The 20345-nt window shown below is 40.5% G+C and overlaps 1 protein-coding gene across 4 annotated transcripts in view; it reads right to left on the bottom strand.

Annotated features, from left to right (window-relative positions):
- Nucleotides 1–5318: 5318 nt before the first annotated feature.
- The window catches only part of RALA (RAS like proto-oncogene A), an 81677-nt gene continuing 66650 nt past the window's right edge, over nt 5319–20345 (bottom strand). For all 4 annotated transcript variants that reach the window (XM_009002088.5, XM_078342249.1, XM_078342248.1 and 1 more), the window contains 2 exons: nt 16661–16835; nt 5319–7308 (listed from right to left, as the gene is read on the bottom strand). In XM_009002088.5, the coding sequence (XP_009000336.1) occupies nt 7186–7308; nt 16661–16835 (298 nt within the window). In that variant the 3' untranslated portion in view covers nt 5319–7185. The remainder of the gene's footprint in view (nt 7309–16660; nt 16836–20345) is intronic.

Here is a 20345-nt window from a genome sequence, read left to right as displayed (position 1 = left end):
CTGGGTTATTAGCACTTGCCTCCCTTTTAGTTACGCAAATTTCTCTAGCAAATTGTTGCCCCACAACCTGCTTGAATTCCTCTCTTAAAAAAGCTTTTTCTTCCTCTGCCACATGGCCAGGGCAAATTTTCATGCTCTGCTTCCTTTTTAAATGTAAATTCCAGCTGGGTGTGGTGCCTCATGCTTGTAATTCCAACACTTTGTGAGGCTGAGGCAGGTGAATTGCCTGAGTCTAGGAGTTTCAGATTAACCTGGGCAACATGGCCAGGTTAATGTATCTATTAAAAACAAAAACAATAAAAGTTAGCTGGGTGTGTGGTGCCTGCCTGTAGTCCCAACTACTTGCTAGGCAGGAGAATTGCTTGAACCCAGGTGGTAGAGGTTGCAGTGAGCCAAGATCATGACACTGCACTCCAGCCTGGGTGACACAGTGAGACCTTGTCTCAAAAAAATTAATAAGGTTTATTAAAAAACAATTTCACCATTAAGTCATTTCTTTGCTCCTGCATGTGATCATAGACTGTTAGAAGCAGCCAGATTATGTCTTGAATACTTTTCTGCTTAGAAATTTCTTCCACTAAACACCCTAAATCAAACTTCCAAAGAGCCTTAGAACGTGGACACAAGGTAGCCAGACTCTCTGCTAAGGTGTAACATGCATGACCTTTGCTCCAGTTCCCAGTAAGTTTGCCATTTCCATCTGAGACTTCAGAAGCCTGGACTTCATTGTCCATATCACTGTCACCATTTTGATCGCAACCATTTAGCCCAACTCTAAGAAGCTGCAAACTTTCCCTCTTCTTCCTGTCTTCTGAGCTCTCCAAACTTCCAACCTCAGCCCATTACCCAACTCTAAACTTGCTTCCACATTTTCAGGTCTCCTTATAGCAACAGCCCCTCCTGGTACCAATTTTCTGTATTAGTCTGTTCTTGCATTGCTCTAAAGAAATACCTGAAACTGAGTAATCTATAAAGAAAAGAGGTTTAATTGGCTCATGGTTCTGCAGGCTATACAGGAAGCATGGTGGCAGCATCTGCTCAGCTTCTTAGGAGGCCTCAGGAAACTTACAATCACAGTGGAAAGTAAAAGGGGGGTAGACATGTCAGATGGTGAAAGCAGGAGCAAGATGCTAGGAGCAAGAAGGGGAGGTGCTACACACATTTTAATGACCAGATTTCATTACATGCTTCATATGAAGCCTCCTCCCAGCAGTGGAGCAAACTCACAAAGCAGCTGCTGATTTCCTGGAATCAAATGTTTCCTTCTCCTTTTGGCAGATATGCAGGGGGACATGGATATTTCCTGGATATGGTACCGGCCAGCTTTTTCACCAGAGGCTGCAGCTGCTGCTCAGCATTTTCCTGTTTTCCTTCTTCTATTGTTTAAAAATCTTTGTTGATACAAGCTCATGAATGTTATTGTGTCTCAGAATAAATACAACTGTGACATAGGTTTCACAATTTATTTTGCTGATTTCATTGTGTATTATCATTCTCATTTACCATCACTTTCCTGAGACAGTATTTTCTTTCAGGGACTGTGGGAGTGTGGTGTGCTGGGGGCAGGATAAGAGAGACGCAAGATACGATGTGATGTGATATGTAGGTGTCTGTGCCCCTTCACCTTCACGCTCCACTTATGCTATTGGTCCTCTCAAGATTTGTCTTTGGTGATGCAAGCTGACCCCCAAAATAGAGAATCAAGGTGAAGGCAGGCTGCTTTAGTTTAGTGGTTTGAGTCAGTGAACCAGCTCATAATTCCCAAAATGCAGCCTCACTCACTCCCAATACAATGGGGTCTGAAAGTCAAACCCCACAAGTTCTTGGAGCTGGTACCTCGGATTGCTCTAACAAATTCTTTGAGAATGAAATTCTTCATCAGTGCTTGACCATGTGCTCTCTGTAAATCGAGGGTCGAAATGTTGAATGATTTGGTCTCTCCAGTTTCTCAGTCAATGAGTAAAAGCGCATTGAAGGCCTCTTCTCGGTCAGAGCTTTCATTATCAGGGGCCAAATAGCATACTCGTCCCAGTAATGGTCTCTCAAGTTTGCCTCTCCCTCAGTGCTCCAGGCCTTTGGTGAGACTGAGCGAGGAGCTCTCTCTGTAACTAGGGAGGTGTCTCTGACCTGTCCTTCCTTCCAGGGTCCTTATGCTCCATACCCCCCATCTCCCTGGCAGGAGCTCCAGGTATTGATGAAAGATACTAGAAAGAACATAAAGGACTCGCTCAGCCAGCAGTGCAGGCTTAAGTCTTTCTAGCTGGTCTCTGCGGACTTTACTTCCTTGTTCCCATGACTTGCCATCTGAGGGTCCTTTCAGTGCTAAGACTCAGTGAGTACAAAGGTGTGACAACCCGAATCTCTGGTCCTTAAACTAGAGTCTCCCAGTTTCTTCTTTCCAACATAAAACATGGACTTGAGTGGTACTGTCAATGGTTAATCAGTGCCAAGCAGAATGTCACACAGAAACTGCTTTTACAGAGAGCAGAGGGCCAGCCACAGGGAGAACTTTTCTCTGCATTTAAAGTACAAATACTAAAAATACTAATTACTAAAAATAGCTTACTCTTTGTAAAATCCTCACAACAACCCCAGGAATTAGGCACTGACTGGGAGTTTTACGGTGAAGAATCTGGGGATCAAGGAAATTCCTCAAGACAAATCAGAAGGGATGGAAGCCAAATCTGAATTTCAGTTCATCATGCTCTGGGAACCCTCCGACTGCTGTGCTGTCTCCATTTAAAGCACCCTCAGCCCTATCCAGAACTTGGAAAGGAAAGTGGGAAGAGCTTGGAATTAGAAGACCGACGACTCAGCTGGATATGGTGGCTCATGCCGCTAATCTCAGCTACTCTGGAGGCTGCAATAGTAGGAGGATCACTGGAGGCTGCAGTGAACTATGATCATGCTATTACACTCCAGCCTGGGCAACAGAGTGAGACCCTGTCTCTAAAAAAAAAAGGAAAGAAGACAGATGCATCTTTTTTTTTGGCAATGAGTTTTCACTTTGTTGCCCAGGCTAGTCTTGAACTCCTGGGTTCAGGGGTTCCTCCCCCTCATCCTCCATAGGCATGCGCCACCATGCCTTTCTTTTTTTCCTTTTTAAATTGAAGCTCTGCATTCTAATTTTGGTTCTTACATTACTCCTGTGATCCTGTGCAAATTATCTTTCTTCTGATCTGTAAACTGAGGCAATGGCTTCTAAGGTGTCTTTTAGGCCGACTTCCAGGATTCTAGAAAAAACATCTAAATATATACCCATTGAATCTGGCATTCTTTTTTTTTTTTTTTTTTTTTTGAGAAAGAAAAAAAGCTCTGTCACCCAGGCTGGAGTGCAGTGGCACAATCTCAGCTCACAGCAACCTTTGTCTCCTGGCATCAGGCAATTTTCTTGCCTCAGCCTCCCAAGTAGCTGGGTTTACAGGTGTGTGCCACTGTGCCCGGCTAATTTTTGTAATTTTAGTAGAGACAGGGTTTCACCATGTTGGCTAGGCTGGTCTCAAATTCTTGACTTTCGGTGATCCACCTGCTTTGGCCTCCCAAAGTACTGGGATTACAGGTGGGAGCCACCGTGCCCAGCCAAATATGGCATTCTTTACAAAGATCAGTCCATAAACAAACAAAAGACCTGGCATGTGATGATGTAACTCTCAGGGCCACAACCTGAAATCCACTTCACATCCTTTAGAGACTATTTTGCTTGTCAGCAGAGGCTTGGAAGTTCGTTCTCATACCTGCTTCCAATTCAACAAACCCAAATACTGTCATTAGGAGTATTTTCTAAGTGCTATATGTTTGCAAGCACCTAAATGCTTTTCTGTTTATTTTCTTTGGGGCTTCTGATAAAAGCAATCTTTTATCACATATCTGACAGTTCTTCTATCAGATTTGTCTTACAAATTTTCATGCGTCTCATAGTCTCTCTTAAACAGATGTTAACTGTTCCTCCACCCTCTCCCCATCCCCATCAATGGTGTCTGGGTCCTGTTGAGAACAGATGACCAACCTTCGCTTCGCTTCTTGCCCTCTTCCAGTAGCTGCATGCAGAACAGAATACTAAAGGCACAAAGACCTTTACTGACCTGCCATTCTCGACTTCAAAAGTAATTCACCAAAGGAGGCTTTTTTATTTTTTACAGATGGGGTCTCACTTTGCCCTCCACAGCTGGATTGAAGTGGCTTGATCACAGCTCACTGCTGACTCAAATTCCTGGGCTCAACAGATCCTCCTGCCTCAGACTCTCTGGTAGCTGGGATTACAGGTGCACGTCACTGTGCCTAGCTAATATTTTGACTTTTTGTAGAGGTGAGGCCTCACCATGTTGCCCAGGGTAGTCTTCAACTCCTGGACTCAAGTAATCTGCCCACCACAGCCTCCCAAAGTGCTGGGATTACAGACTTAGCCTAAAGGAGACTTCTAACACTGGATCACTCCGAAACCTCTACTGGAATTTTAGTAAATGCTTTGATAGCTTAAGGCAGTAATATAATGTTGCCAAAGTTTACATTCTTCTGACACAATTTTGAGACATGACTTTCTAACTCATTCAGGTGAGCAAGGCCAGGCTTGGCTAATTTTTTTACTTTTTGTAAACGGGGTCTCATTATGTTGTCCAGGCTAGTCTTGAACTCCTGGGCTCAAGCTATCCTCCTGCTGTGGCCTCTCAAAGTGCTGGGATGACAGGTGTGAGCTACAGTGCCCACCCAGGGCAGAGTATTTAACATCATACTCCATATTTGTATTAAGAATGTGTGCACACAGTGAGATTTAAAATTATGCCAATTCTAACTTAAATGTGCTCATTCTAGCACTGCTTATGAGTTATGAAATTAAAATGAACTGGATTTTGAAAGGTTGCTCTCCATATCGGGCCAGATTGTTTCTAACTCCCGTGCCGTTCAAGTTAATAGGCCACACTTTTCCTCCAGACATCAAATGCTGGCCTGAAGCTTGGTGAAACGGTAATAGGGTGTCATGCCTCCCACAATTTGGAAATTCTCTGGGGGTCATTCTGATTAGAAAATGAATATAAAGCGGTCACCTATTCATTCTCTAGTAGCATTCTAAAAGTAATGTACACATCTGTCATTTCATGACCACACAGAGTATCTTCAATGTATCTGTACCCGAGTCCTTCCATTTCTGAGCCTTGATTAACTCTGAGCAATGCTGATACTGTTTTTAGGAAATCTGGCATTACACAAAAGAAGTCTACAAGCGGAGAGCTCAAAAGATGCAGCTGTTTAGTAAAGACGCCCCAGTGGGTACATCTGAATGTTACACATTATATTGTAAACATCAAGTAACACCACAAACATTTTAAAAAAGGAAGTTTATTGGTCTTTAAATGGCTCAAATTGCAAATAAACAAATTGGGTAGTGGCATCAGCCTAAGACACGTGATGCATCTTTGTCGGTTGGCTTCATAGCACCTCAGTACCCAGGAGAGGAAAGGTCTCAAAGCAAAGTCACAATGTTAGTGGTTAGGACCCCTGGTTAAATAAGACTATAATGAGTACAGGTGGAGATTGCTGGGCCCGCTGGCCAGTGTTACACTGGTAACTTGAATTCTGCACACGGCATAGCCTATGAGAAATACAAAATGGAAGATGTACATCTCAAACCCTTTCAGGACAAATATTTAACATGAGAAGCTGGATATAATATCTAAAGAGTGAGTTCCTAAAACGCCTATTTTTAACTTTACGTACACACCTGTTACCTGGAATGCCTGAACACATCTTTGACCTGTTGAAATTAGGATTGAGCGAAAAGAAAAAAATACTGTGTTAAATCAATTGTCCTAGCCCCACTGCAAAAAGGAAAAAAAAAAATCTGAAAGTGGCGTATTTCCCACTGAAGTTATGTCCCCAAACAGTGTGCTAGAATTCCGCCAGCAGGAACACACGCAATGGTGACACGGCCGAATGTTTGGTCAGTGTGTGCCACACGTTTTCTGCACTGTACCCAGGTTTGCCTGCTTGATGTGAACTGAAAATGGAGCTACAGTGTTCTTTATCATGAACATAAGCAGACAAGAATTACTCCTAATAATTCCTGTACCAAACTGTAACTTCATGAGGACAAATTTAGAAATGAACAGATGGCAAGCATGAATATTTTCCCCAAAGTGTTCTAGTGCAAAATGCATTAGCACTAGACATTTTCTTCCTGTGCCCTGCTCCCAGGAGATTAAAAACTTAACACGTACATGCTCACCACTGGCAGAAAGTAATCTCCAGGGACCAGCATCTTAGAGAAAAGGAGGGTTCATTCAAAACTAACTGGTGCTGAATCCTCGCAGTTGAAAATGATCTTATAAGTATATGCTGGCCCTTCATTTAAAATGACCTTGCAGTTTATGAAAAGCGATCAAAGAGCTCTGGAATCTTATTTTCAAGAACCAGAGTATGGCACACATTTTAAATGTGGACAGTTAGTCTCAAGAATCTTCTATACAAAAGCTGTACTCCATGCTGGGCATATATTTTCTCACCAGGACACATGGGGCAGTGGACCCCTGGTGCCAGTAAGAACGCACCCAGAATGATATGACCGGGTATTTTTCAGTTTCTAAATTAAGGCATATTCAAAAAATTCCACGTACAAGTTTACACCACTTTTCTAAGTTATCACCAGGTAATTAAAGCAGATTCACAGATGAATTACTCTGTTTAACTATATGCAACAACCATGCCAATAACTTTTCTTCTAAATTTTGCATAATAATGGTTAAAAAAAGTGGTACAGTTTAACTATCGTGTTCACAATTGTCATTTTTCAAGGCAGTAGAAGACCAACACATTTTAAAATGATATAAAATTTAAGCTTTATAATAAACACCAGAGGAAGTCACCTTTCCTCCTACTCTCCACCCCCATCTCACTTCTTTATTTAATATTTCAAGAAAGACTGCCCGAGAAACACAAGCTCACACGCTACATTCAGGACCATGATAAATGTAGGCAATTATGAAATAGGTTGAACTCTGCTTCTTGGTGAAGCCATATTAATTTCTTTTTAAAGTAAATTTGACTTTCACTGCAGTTCCAATTCATGCTTTTAGTGATATACAACAATTTCCAAAATGTTGAAGTAATTTCAGTCAATTAAGCCTTCAATGGCAATGCTTATAAATTACATTTATTAGTATGGTCAAGATAAGAAAGGAGTTTGGGCTTTGATTATAAAATGCAGCATCTTTCTCTGATTCTCTTGGCTAAACTTTTCCTCTTCTTTTTTCCATTCTTTTCTTTGCTGTCTTCCATCTTTCTTGCTCGAATTTCTCTCATTAAGTCAAAAAATACCTAGGAAAAAAAATAGGATAAATAATGTAAATAGACATGAACTTAGTACTTCTCCAAATCATAGCAGTAAACTCTGGAGATAATAGAAGAATAAATATTTAAGAGCTTTTGTTTGGGAGTAGAGAGCGGAAAACATAAACCTAAAGCCTGATTTTCCTAGTATCTTGAAAAAAGAAGAAACCTAGAAAATTTTCTGAATTACACCTTATGGTACAAATGTTCATATTTAATAAAACCTGATCTTTCTGTTCCAGTTTTCAAGATAAAAATTATAAAGTGCTATAAGGTGATGATAGCCCCAAAGACAAAACTCAATGAATTATATCTAAGTACTTTATAATCAATAAATGTATTTTATTAATTTGTATTTAATAACATACACTTAATTGCTGGGTGTGGTGGCTCATGCCGACTTTGGGAGGCTGAGGTGGGCAGATCATGAGGTTCAGGAGATTGAGACCATCATGGACAACATGGTGAAACCTCATCTCTGCTAAAGATACAAAAAATTAGCTGGGCGTGGTGGCAATGTGCCTGTAGTCCCAGCTACTCGGGAGGCTGAGGGAGGAAAATCGCTTGAGCCCAGGAGGTGGAGGTTGCAATGTGCCAAGATCATGCCACTGCACTCCAGTCTGGCGACAGAGTGACACTGTGTCTCAAAAAAAAAAAATATATATATATATATACACACACACACATACACTTTAAAATTTATATTTAATAATTTGATTAGATTTCATAACTTAGTTTCTTCAGCTCCATTTTTAGAAACAAAGCTGACTTTTCCTTTATCATCTTGATACCAGACACCACCTAACAACTTTGTTACTCTGTATTTGAGAATTTATCAGTTTTCATTTCATGCCTAGGAACTGGTAAATAATGAGATAGTAGCATAGTAACTAAAAAAATTATGTGTAAGAATTCAAAATCAAATTTCAATAACGAATTTCTCTGTTCTACAACACAGAAGGGTCTGGAAGGCTACACACTCACACTCCACATAAACGCCTGAGTGTATGACAAAAGGAGGAATAACTTTATGATCACTTTTGAATTCTGGATTTAAAAAAATAAGTTTTTACTTATAGAATTAAAAGACATTAAGACTAAAGATAAGCAAGAAATATTAAAATGATAATGAGTGCTGTGAGTAGAGAAGTGTGTGTATATCATGACCAGTGTGGCCTTTCCTAATGCGCCTCCAGTTTTCTAGTGAAAACAAACTGAAAAAAGTAAGGTGCTGAATAGCAGATAGAGTGCTACCTGTGTGTGTGTGTGTGTGTGTGTGTGTGTGTGTGCGCGCGCAGGGCAGGAGTACATATGTATTTGTTTGCCCTTGCACAAAGAACAATGAAATAATAAACCAAACCCTAATAATCAACTTCATTTTCAAGAAGGAGAGAGGAGAGTACAAGGAAGAGTGAGGCATCTCTGAATATATCTTGTTATAGAATTTCTACTTTAGAGACACTGATGTTTTACATATTCAAAAATAAAATTAGGCCAGGCACAGTGACTCACGCCTGTAATCACAGCACTCTGGGAGGCCGAGGCGGGCAGATCACCTGAAATCAGGAGTTCTAGACTACTTTGGCCAATATGGTGAAACCCTGTCTCTACTAAAAATACAAAAATTAGCTGGGTGTGGTGGTGTGTGCCTGTAATCCCAGTTACATGGAAGGCTGAGGCGCGAGAATCGCTTGAACCTGGGAGGAAGAGGTTGCAGTGAGCCAAGATTACGCCACTGCACTCCAGCCTGGGCGACAGAGCGAGATTCAGTCTCAAGAAAAAAAATAAATAAGTAAAAATAAATAAGTAAAAATAAAATACAAACCCTAAAAATTGAAAATCAAATTAAAACAAGTAAGACTGGCCAGGTATTTTGGCTCATGCCTATAATCCCAGCACTTTGGGAGGCCGAGGAAGGGGTTCCCTGAGGTCAGGAGTTCAAGACCAGCCTAGCCAACATGGTAAAACCCTGTCTCTACTAAAAATACAAAAATTAGCCAGGTGTGGTGGTGCGTGCCTATAATCCCAGCTACTTGGGAGGCTGAGGCAGGAGAATCACTTGAACTCAGGAGGCGGAGGTTGCGGCGAACAGAGATTGATCTCTCCAGCCTGGGCAAGAAAGTGAGATTCCATCTCAAAAAAATACCCAAAAACCCAAAACCAAAAAAAAAACCCAAAAACCCAGAAGAAAACAAGACTGACGATGTTCCAAGTTGGCGACAACCGTCATACAGAGGAATTATTTCAAAGGTCTATAAAAATAGCATATAAAGCATTTATTTTAGAATAGATGCTAAGTATAAAAGTAGAAACAAAATTCCAATTAAAACAACAACAACAACAACAACAACAACAACAAAGACAAATCTTAAACTTTTTTTTCTTTTGTTTAAGACAGAGTCTCTGTTGCCCAGGCTGGAGTGTGATGGTGCAATCTCAGCTCACTGTAACCTCTGCCTCCCGGGTTCAAGAGATTCTCCTGCTTCAGTCTCCCAAGTAGCTGGGATTACAGACATGAGCCACCATGCCAGGCTAATTTTTCTATTTTTAGTAGAGATGGACTTTTGCCGTGTTGACCAGGCTGGTCTCAAACTCCTGACCTCGGATTCCCAACGTGCTGGGAGGGGTGAGCCAGCACGCCCAGCCAAACTTCATTTTGTAGTTTGTTCATGACAGCAGTGTTGCTCTTCTGGAACTATTTCACATACACTGAAGACTAATGCAAAGGAATTACGTTAGTGTAATTTAGGAATGAAGATTTTCAGTGTAAGAGAAAAGATACAAGTACAAAATCAAAGAGGCAAACCTTTGTAATGTTAAATTTGAATTGGAAATAACATGATCACATATTTTTCTTTTCTTTTAATAATACCTATTTCCTAGCACTATTCCCTGAAAAACGACAACCCAACAGCAACAAGCAAATTAAGTACCTATGCTGTGTCTGCTAAATACCATTCTTCTTAAACGGAACCTGAGTTCCTTAGATGAATGGCTGACTCCTGATCTGAAGAAGTATAAATTTTAAATCAGAAAGCAAGGTAGCTATCAAAAATGAATGGGCTGAGTCCAACAGACATAGGACCAACATGAAGAAGCATAAAGGTTAAAGGGAAAAACCGAGCGTCTCTCTCTCTCTCTCTCTCTCTCACACACACACACACACACACACACACACACACACAGAGAGAGAGAGAGAGAGAGAGAGAGAGAGAGAGAGACAGAGAGAGAGAGAGAGAATGCAACAGAATGAAACACAATGATGACATAAAACACATTAGTTCTTGTCCCCACTGGTTGTGATTCTATTTCCCTGGAGAGTAGGAATTTCAGAAGACCTCTGTTTCAAGTCTCTGGTTAACTAGCTAGGGCAGGAGGCCTCGATTCTAACTAAATGTAATTATTAGAGGATTCCCAGTACTGCTTTCTAACGCAGATAAATCACTAAGAAAAGGATACTATATGAAGGTTTAATTTCAAGTTTTGTTTTTGATTGAATTTTATCTTTTTAATTGACACATTCACAGAGCACGCAGTGATGTTTTAATACATAATGTACAGTGATCAGATCCGGGTAATAAGATCTCAGTCATTTATGATTTGTGTTGGGAATATTCAATGTCCTCCTCTCAGGTATTGGAAACTATATATTACCAAGTGCAGTCATCCGCAGTAGTCTAGTACACTAGAGCTCATTCCTATCTAGCTGTAATTCTGTATAATTTAACCAATCTCTCCCTATCCTTCCCATTCCAGCCTCTAGTATCCTCTGTTCTTTTTTTTCCTTCTATGAGGTCAACTTTTTCTAAACTTTTACATATGAGTGAGAACATGCAGTGTTTAACTGCCTGTTCCTGGCTCATTTCACTTAATTTTCTCTAGTTCTATCCATACTGCCATGAATGACAGAATTTTATCCTTTCCAATGACTGAGTAGTACTGCATAGTGTGTATCTATCACATTTTTCTTTATTCATTCTTCTGTCGTTGGCATTTGTATTAGTTCTGTATCTTGGCTATTGTGAACAGTGCTGTAACAAACAGCTGTCATTAATAGGAAAATGGCTAAATTATGGGAAAGGCTAACCATGGAATACTTTGTGGTTTTAAAAAGAATGTGGACATATCTATATGCAGTGACCTGGAAGAGCTATAAGAGTTGTCATATTTAAAAAGCAAACCACAGAAATGTGCACTGTACATACAGATATAAATATAGTGTGTGTGTGTGTGTGTGTGTGTGTGTACATAAATCCTATCAATATTAGGGGGAAAAACAAGCAAACACAAACTTCCCCTTAGAGATATGTATGCCTGCTTTTAACGTCTGGAAAGACATGCCCGTGTTAGCGCTGGTTACTAAAAGGGAGGGGAAGGGAGTGAAATATGGGAGAAGTGACTCACTTTTCCTCCTTATGTTTCTGTATTATGAATTTTTCTGTATATAGTATGTATCCATGTATTACTTGTACAGTGAAAAAACCCAAATATGATATTTTCCAAAAAATACAGTATATTTCTACCAAAATTCTCTCCTCAACATGAAACTGATTCTCTTGACATAATAAATCACACTGCCCCTTTGGAAATCTGTTAATACTAGCTCAACTTCTCTCTGTTCTGCCAAGATGTTTTTAAAAATCAAGAGCAACCTTGGAGTTGTGAATTAAGAAGCAGAGCATTTAGCTAGAAGGGTACTAACAAGGTCACTGAATGAATCCAATGAGTGCACAAGTAGGTTTGCCCAGATCCTCTAGCCTTAGGGTGACCCCTCTGTGACAAGCATGGCCTCCTGAGACATGCCATGCCCCAGCTCTGGTGGCTATGACACTTTTCATGAGTAGGTTTAAAATCTGCATCTTTGAAACTTTTACCCAATGGTCTACGTGGAATCCAGATGATAAGGCATGAGCCAATTATCTTATGGAAAGCTAGCGTTTGTTCTGTGACAAAGCATGACATTTTCCAATTTAATAGAAGGAAATAACACTTGCTATTCCTGAAAATTTGTGATCAGGCTTCTAGTAGTGGATGACATAAGAAATGGGAAAACAGTGGCTACTCCAACCATTGTTTTGTTTTGTTTTTGAGATGGGGTCTTGCTCTATTACCTAGGCTGGAGGGTAGTGGTATTATCTGGGCCCACTGCAGCCTCCGGCTCCCGGGCTCAAGCAATCCTCCTGTCTCAGCCTCCCGAGTAACTGGGACTACAGACATTCACCACCATACCTGGCTAATTTTTGTACTCTTTGTAGAGATGGGGTTTTGCCATGTTGCCCAGGCTGGTCTCGAACTCCTGGGCTCGAGTAATCTGCCTGCTTTGGCCCCCCAGAGTAAAGGGATTATAGGCGTGGGCCACCGTGGCTGGCCCCAACCATCGTTTCGAGTAAAAGAGTTCAGAAAGAATGTGAGCACCAGAGCTGGCCAAACCCAGAGGCAGCAGATGCCACCACGAATCCTGTGACCTTGAGCCAGTTATGTAATCTCCCCACACCTCTCATCTTCCTCATCTAAAAAATGAGCATCAGAAGAGTATCTATGCCTCACACAATTAAGGATTAAATAGTTGGTACTTACCATAGTGCCTGGCTCTTACAAGCACAAATAAATATTAGCTCTTCTGACTATGAGATTATTTCCTCAGGAAAACAACCACGAAGACAAGTATAACCCAATTCTGGAAATGGAATAGTTACTGCAAATGACTTTTACATGGCCACTGAGATCCTTTATCTGGCAGCCACTCTGCAGGATGTAGCAGTACACAAAATTATAGTCTTCAGCACGGATTTACACCTCATTTTATAAGCAGTCTTATTTAATGTAATTCTGTTTTGGAGAGGTGACCACTGAATGCAGACTGTATTATCTGAAACTGGTTACAGCACTGTTTCCTATGTGCTTTACCAGAATCCTGCCACTTTCCTTCAAGAGGTGAAGTTGATTCCCCTTCCTTCTCAACCTAGATGAGACTTTGTGACAACCTCCAACCTGTAGCAAGAGGCTGAAATAATGCTGCATAACTTCCGAGACTAAGTCATAAGAGGCTGTATGCTTTCTGCCTGGTACTTATTCTCTTCTAACACTTGCCCTTGGAGGCTCTGCCCACTATGCTGTGAGGACGCCTAAACTAACACACAGGGAAAAGGCCACATGGAGGAACCCACCTGGAGAGGAACTGAGGCATCCTTGGATAACAGCCAGCATCAACTGGCTGAGCCAGACATGTGCGAACAAGCCTTCAGAACCTAAGGTTAGGTATTTCCAGTGTCCAGACTTTAAGCTTTTCAGCTGAGGCATCGGACACTGCAGAGCAGAGCCAAGCCACTTCCACTGTGCTCTGTTCAAATTCTTAGCCACAGAATGTATCAGCAGAATAAATAATTGTTTTACCAGAAAGGTTTTGGAGTGTACTTTGTTACACAGCCATAGTAACTAAAACGACCCTATACTTTCTTCTTTCTTGAAAAAGTAATACAGTTGTACCTCAGTATCTGTACAGGATGTACCTGTGGATACCACAGTCTGTACCTACTGAAGCCCCATAGCCGACCCTGTGGAACCCGTGGATATAGAAAGCCAGCCCTCTGCATAAGCAGTTTTCACGCCCTGCTGGATTCTCCGTCTCCAGCAGAGACGTGGAGGCAGACTGCATCTATGAAAAAAATCTGCACAGCTCAAACCGGTGTTGTTTGAGGGCCAAGGATCCATGAATATGGCAAAAGTTCACAAGGTTATTTACAGTGAAAAGAGCATTAAACTGTGACTTAATTCTCTGGAGGCAACCATAGGACCAGAGTCTTACATATCCTTATGATATGTGCATAGATAATGTGTATGCATGTGTGCTCAAAACACATGGCAGCAAACTACAGACACCACTCTGTACTTTGTTTCACTTACTTTATAACTGAAGATCATTTGGTATCAGCACATTTAGTTCTATCCTCATTTCTTTTTAATGGTTGGGTAATACTCCATTATTTAAACCAGTCCATTATTGAACACTTGGATATTTCCAGTCTTTTGCTTCTAAAAATAATGCTTCAGATGTTTCCACAGTTAACATTCCACTGACTACCAGTGAACATACATTTATACGTGAGTGCATGATTTGTCTTTATCATACATTTTTAAGACTTAAATTGTTGGGATGTAATTCTGATAGATACCCCAAAACTGCCCTTCCACCAACATGAGAGGTTCCTGTTTTTCTATCCTCTCACCAACAGTATATTCTGTTCTCAACCTCTTTGCCGTTTTCTTCCAAAGTGACAGGTGAAAAAAGGACATCCCACTATATTTTTAAATTGTACTTCCCTTTTTATAAGTGACACTGAGCATCTTTTCCAGTTTAAAGGCCATTTGTGTTTCCTTTCTAAGACATGCCTGTTGCTGTTTTTGGACCATTTTTCCTGAGTTTGTGGCCATTTTCTCACTATCCTGTAAGAGCTGTGATGAGGCAAACACCACACTTCCCAGGGCCTCTGATGCCAACAGATGACCACCACAAGGACTGTTACAACACAGTTGTATAGTGTGCTCTACTACCTGCTCAAGACATCAGTTAGGAGAAAATAAGTATATTTATGCCATGGGAACGTTCAATGTTGCCCTTCACAATCTCAAACATCCTCAATCTTAAAATATATTTTCACTAGTACTTGAAAAAATTTGCCCTACAAATTGTCTCTTTAAATCTGTAATTTTCTAATGACTTACTATAGGTCACACATAGGCGGTGGCATTTTACATATGTGATTTCATTTAATCTTTACAATAATCCTGTGAAGGCAGGTATTCTTGTTCCCATTTCCAAATGGAAACTAACTGAAATACCCATGCCCTACGTACTTTGTTCAGAAACCATGGTTCCCAGGAAAATATGACAGGGCATGCTATGGAAAATTCATATACTGAAATCCTAACCCCTATGCAACGGCAATAAAAGATGGGGCCTTTGGGTGGTAATTATGGCACTAGGGCAGGGCTCCCGTGATGGGAGCAGTATCCTAGCAAGAAGAATGAGGAGAGCTCTCTCTCTCTGTGTGTCATGTGAAGATACAGCAGGAAGGTGTAAGATATTTCCTGCAAATCAGGAAGAAAGCCATCTCCAGAATCAGATTATCTAGGACATTGATCTGGGACTTGCCAGCCCCTAGAACTGTGAGAAATAACTGTTAATTAAGGACACACACACACACACACACACACACACACACACTCTCTCTCTCTCTCTCTCTCTCTCTCACACTCACTCACTCTTGCCCTAGCCTTAACCTTAGAAAAAACTAGTACCCTAAATAGAAATCTGCAGTACTCATTTTGGACAGCTTTCCTGGACCCAAAGGATTCGAACAGTGTGCTAAAGTCAATAAGCTTAAGACAGCAACGACACTGTTGTAAGACCTACAGCAAAATAACAGAACAAATCTCCAACTTTTTTTTAACCTACTACTTTCTGGATCAGGGTTATAGATCTACAAGCACATGCAGCACTTGCTAGAAGTGCAAATTCTCAGCCCCATTCCAGACCAGATGAATCTGAATCTCTGGGGTTAAGACCCAAGAATGTGTGTTTATCAAAATTTACAGACAATTCTCAAATAGCGTTTGAGAGGCACTACTGTAGAGCCTAGATATCTGCAGGCTGAAGAAAGGCCCCACTTAGAGGCCTTTTAAGATCCTGTGTTACCTCAGCCTACTGGGCAGTCTTTCTAGATACTGGAGCTGGTCTAGGGCAGTGGGATGAAATGTACTTGGGGGTGTTCCACATCAGTTTTCAGGACGGGTCACTCTGAAAAAAGAGAGAAGACAAGAAAGGAAGGCAGAGGATTTCCTTTCCTTTCTTTCTCTTTCAGGAGAAAACAAAGGTTGACGGTGGGGAGTGTATAGTGGCAGGAGAGATTTTAAAATGCTCTTGTCTGGGGGCTGTGTCATCTTGGGAGGTAACCTTATTTTTAAGAACTTAAGTGGGCTTGGGCAGGCATCAGGTCAGAGATAAGAACATTTGGTGATGCTGGAATCTTGGGACTCACATAATTCCTTCTATATTATCCAAAGCCCCAATAGGATAAAGGGGGGGGAAAGGTCAGGAATGCCATCAGTATTTTTTTTAAAAAAAGTACATTTAGCTGCAGTGTCTCATGTTTTCATGTCTGTTGGGAGGCTAAGGTGAAATAAAATTCCTAACCTGTATCTGAACATTCAGGGATGATAAAAAGCAACATACATGAAATCTCTGTTTGGAAGTTTCATAGACTCCCTAGACAAAATGGAGTCAAGTTAAAGCAAACCAACCTACTGTAGCATGACCCAGCAGTACAGAGAGTCACGTTACCTTGTCAACATTAGCTCGTGTTTTAGCAGACGTTTCCACGTAGTTAACATTCCACTGGTCAGCTCTGTTTTTTGCCTCTTCTACAGAAACCTGCCTTTTATCTTCTAAATCTGATTTGTTACCAACCAGTAGAAATGGAACATTCTCATCTTCTTTTACTCTTAAAATCTGCTCCCTGGGTAAGAGAAAATGAAAAAGAAATATTAACATTATAAGGATTGGTACAGAAAGTTCCTGTCGGCCCCACACCTAGTTTCCCCTATTGTTAAGATCTTCTCCTACTGTGCTACATGTATCACAATCAATAAACCAATATCGATACAGTATTAGCAACTAAGGTCCAAACTTTATTCAAATGTGCTTGCTTTTTGCCTGACATCCTTTTTCGTTCCAGGATCCCATCCGGGCCACCACATGACATTTAGTTTTGTCATGTCTCTCTAGCCCCAAGCTGGCGTAGTTCTCAGACTCTTGTTTCTGATGGCCTTGATTGTTTTGAGGACCGTGGGCAGGCAGTTTGTAGAATGTCTCTCAATTGGGATTTGTTGGATGTTTTTCTCATGATTAAACTACACTTACAGGTTCTTGGGAGATTTAGAGTGCTATTCTTATTGCATCATATCGAGGGTCTCACCAACTGTTTTAAAAACCCAAATGTGCCAGAAATTACTGGAAGTCAGATCTTGAGCACAGATTTTGCATATAGAGGTAAGTTATCCACTGTGAAAGTGTCATCAGTTTTGAAGTACCATGGTTCTGCTCTTCCTAGTCATTTGACTCTGAGCAAAGTACTTCTTATCTCAGTTTCCTCATCTATAAAATGGAGCTAACAATGATACCCTCGTTATAAAGTTGCTATGAGGGTTAAATGTGAAGTGCTTATAACTGCATGGCACAGAGTAAATATTTAAAAAAATGTTAGCTCATTATTAATCTACTGGAAGAAATGTTTTCTTGTAAAGTCAACAAACAAAAAGAAATCTCTAAGACTTAGGTTCACTAATTTGCAACCTTAAAAATGCTTCTCCTCTGAAATTATTAAGAGCTGTTGAAGCTATAAGAACGTAAGTATAGTCAGCCCTCTGTATCCAGACTCAACAAACTGCAAATAAAAAACACTGAAAAAAATTCCCAAACAGCCAGGTGCAGTGGCTCATACCTGTAAACCCAGCGCTTTGGGATGATCAGGGAGGAGGACTGCTTGAGGCTGAGTTCAATACCAGTCCAGGCAACACAGTGAGACCCTGTCTCTATAAAAAATAGAAAAAAGAAAATCGGCCGAGTGTGGTGGTGTGCACCTGTGGCCTTGGCTACTTAGGAAGATCATTTGAGCCCAGAAGTTCATGGCTGCAGTGAGCCATGGGTACATCACTGTATTCTGGTCTGAGACCTTGAGACCAAGAGTAAGACCTTGTCTCAAAAAAAAAAAAAAATCAAAAACCATCAAAAGTAAAACAAAATTTAAAATGCAGCATAACAACTATTTACATAGCAATTACATTGTATTAGATACTAAAAATAATCTAGAGATGACTTCAAGTGCATGGGAAGATGTGCATAGGCTATAAGCAAATACCACACCATTTTATAGAAGAGACTTGAAGAATACGGAAGAAACCTGGATGTTGGTATCCACAAGGGGTCCTGGAACCATCTGCCCCCTGATAGAGGGGTGACTATATTTTAGAATAAGAGAAAATGAGAAAAGTAAAGGGATGTCAGAATGGCAAATCAGCGAAGTACACTTGGGTTTGCAGGCTTTTTTTTTTTTTTTTTTTTTTTTGAGACAAGTTCTCACTCTGTCACTCAGGCTAAAGTGGAGTAGTGTGATCATGGCTCACTTGCAGCCTCCACCTCCTGGGCTCAAGCAATTCCCTTACCTCGACTTCCCGAGTGGTACACCAATACTAAAGTAGCACACCTATACCACACCCAGCTCATTTTTGTTCTTCTTTTTGTAGAGATGGGGTTTCGCCATGTTGTCCAGGCTGGTTTCGAACTCCTGAGTTCAAGTGATCTACCCGTCTCAGTCTCCCAAAGTGCTGGGATTACAGGTATAAGCCACTGTGCCTGGCTGCAGGCATTTTATAGTGATGCTTAAGAAACTGGGAAAAATATTCTTGACTTATTTTCAAATTATTCTATTCTGTACTTGACACCGTTTCCTAAATACCACCACCATACTGCTGCCACTAACGCTTTACTCAGTGCTCTCAATGTGCCAGACACTGTTTTCTCATTCAATCCTTACCTAAACCCATGAAGTTAGTATTACTATTATTCTTATGCTACAGATAAGAAAACTGGGGCACAGAGAAATTATGTTAACTTGCTCAGAGTCACACTTCAGTAGAACCAGGACTGAAAAATCCAACTCTAGAGCACACAATGAACGTGTACAACAGATACCATGAGAATATGAAGGCAGACCTCCTGGATTTTAACTATGCTATTCCTGACTGCACGACCTGGGGCCAAGCCACTAAACCTCCCTGCATTTCAGTTTCTTCATTTATAAGTTTAGTTGTCACTTTTTAAAAAAAATCAAATTTAAGACATCACTAGTTCTCAATCTTATTTTATGGACTACCAAGAAAAACTGCTGGCAATTGTAACTATATGGACCCATATCATAAGACACAGCCCTGAGAAATGTTAAAATATAAAAAATGTACATCTTAGAATCTATGAAATCCGGTAGTATCTATCTCCCAGTGTTGTCTGAGAAATTAGTTTATATATGTAAATGCTTAGGACGGAGTCTGGCTCCTGGTAAGTGTTGCATGAGTATGAGGTAGTGTTACTATTGTTATTACTTCATTCACTTGATTAATCATGACATCACTAGTTCTAATGCATTCAACACTCAGAGGAAGTTCTTTGGACCTGTACTCTCAGTTCTAATGTGAATAGACTATAAGCCACACAGACTATGGGCCACAGAGAAAGTCAACTCCATTCTTCACTGATTAACTTATCTTACATATCCTTTTAGAAAATAAAATGTCAAGCATGGTATCTGGGTGATATACACTAAGATGCACAGCACTACACAGTGCTGTGATGCTTCCTACCACTCACATGATTTCTTGCAAAAACCATATCAACTCTCACCATGATTACTATTAAATATATGCTGTACTTGTGAAGAGGATTTTGGCCAATCACAATCTTTTTCTAGGGCTTGCTGTGACTTTCTTAACCAGTTTCCTAAGCTGTTAACGACAACTGACTTGCCACCCAATCTCACCACTTGGAAGGTGAGACTGACTCAGGTGTTTGTAAGTCTAGCACCTCTGGGTCATATGTGTGTATATATAGTCATTCATTTATTTCTTAATAAATATGTACTAAGCTACTCTGAGTCAGGCACTGCAGGGAAACCAATACTGAAAAACTATAGTATGATTGATGCTAGCAGAAACATAGCCATAGAAAACCTGGATTTATTGGGTTCCGAGGTGAGAAGACAGTATTTTTTTAGAGTTAATAGGTTGGTTTTATTAGCAACTTTTCTGGATGTCAGAGAAAGGTAATCCTATCTGTATAAACTTTGTACACATTTTGCTTAATGTAATACTCCCTTTAAATAACAGCTTTAGAGGCTGCTATAGAATTTCAGACTAGGAAAGTACAATCTGGTCCAACTTCTTCATTTTTGACATAGGAAAGTAAGAACTAAAAG

The sequence above is a fragment of the Callithrix jacchus genome, chromosome 11 (genome assembly GCF_049354715.1).
Source record: "Callithrix jacchus isolate 240 chromosome 11, calJac240_pri, whole genome shotgun sequence".
Lineage (NCBI taxonomy): Eukaryota > Metazoa > Chordata > Mammalia > Primates > Cebidae > Callithrix > Callithrix jacchus.
This window is presented reverse-complemented; position numbering and strand designations above follow the sequence as displayed.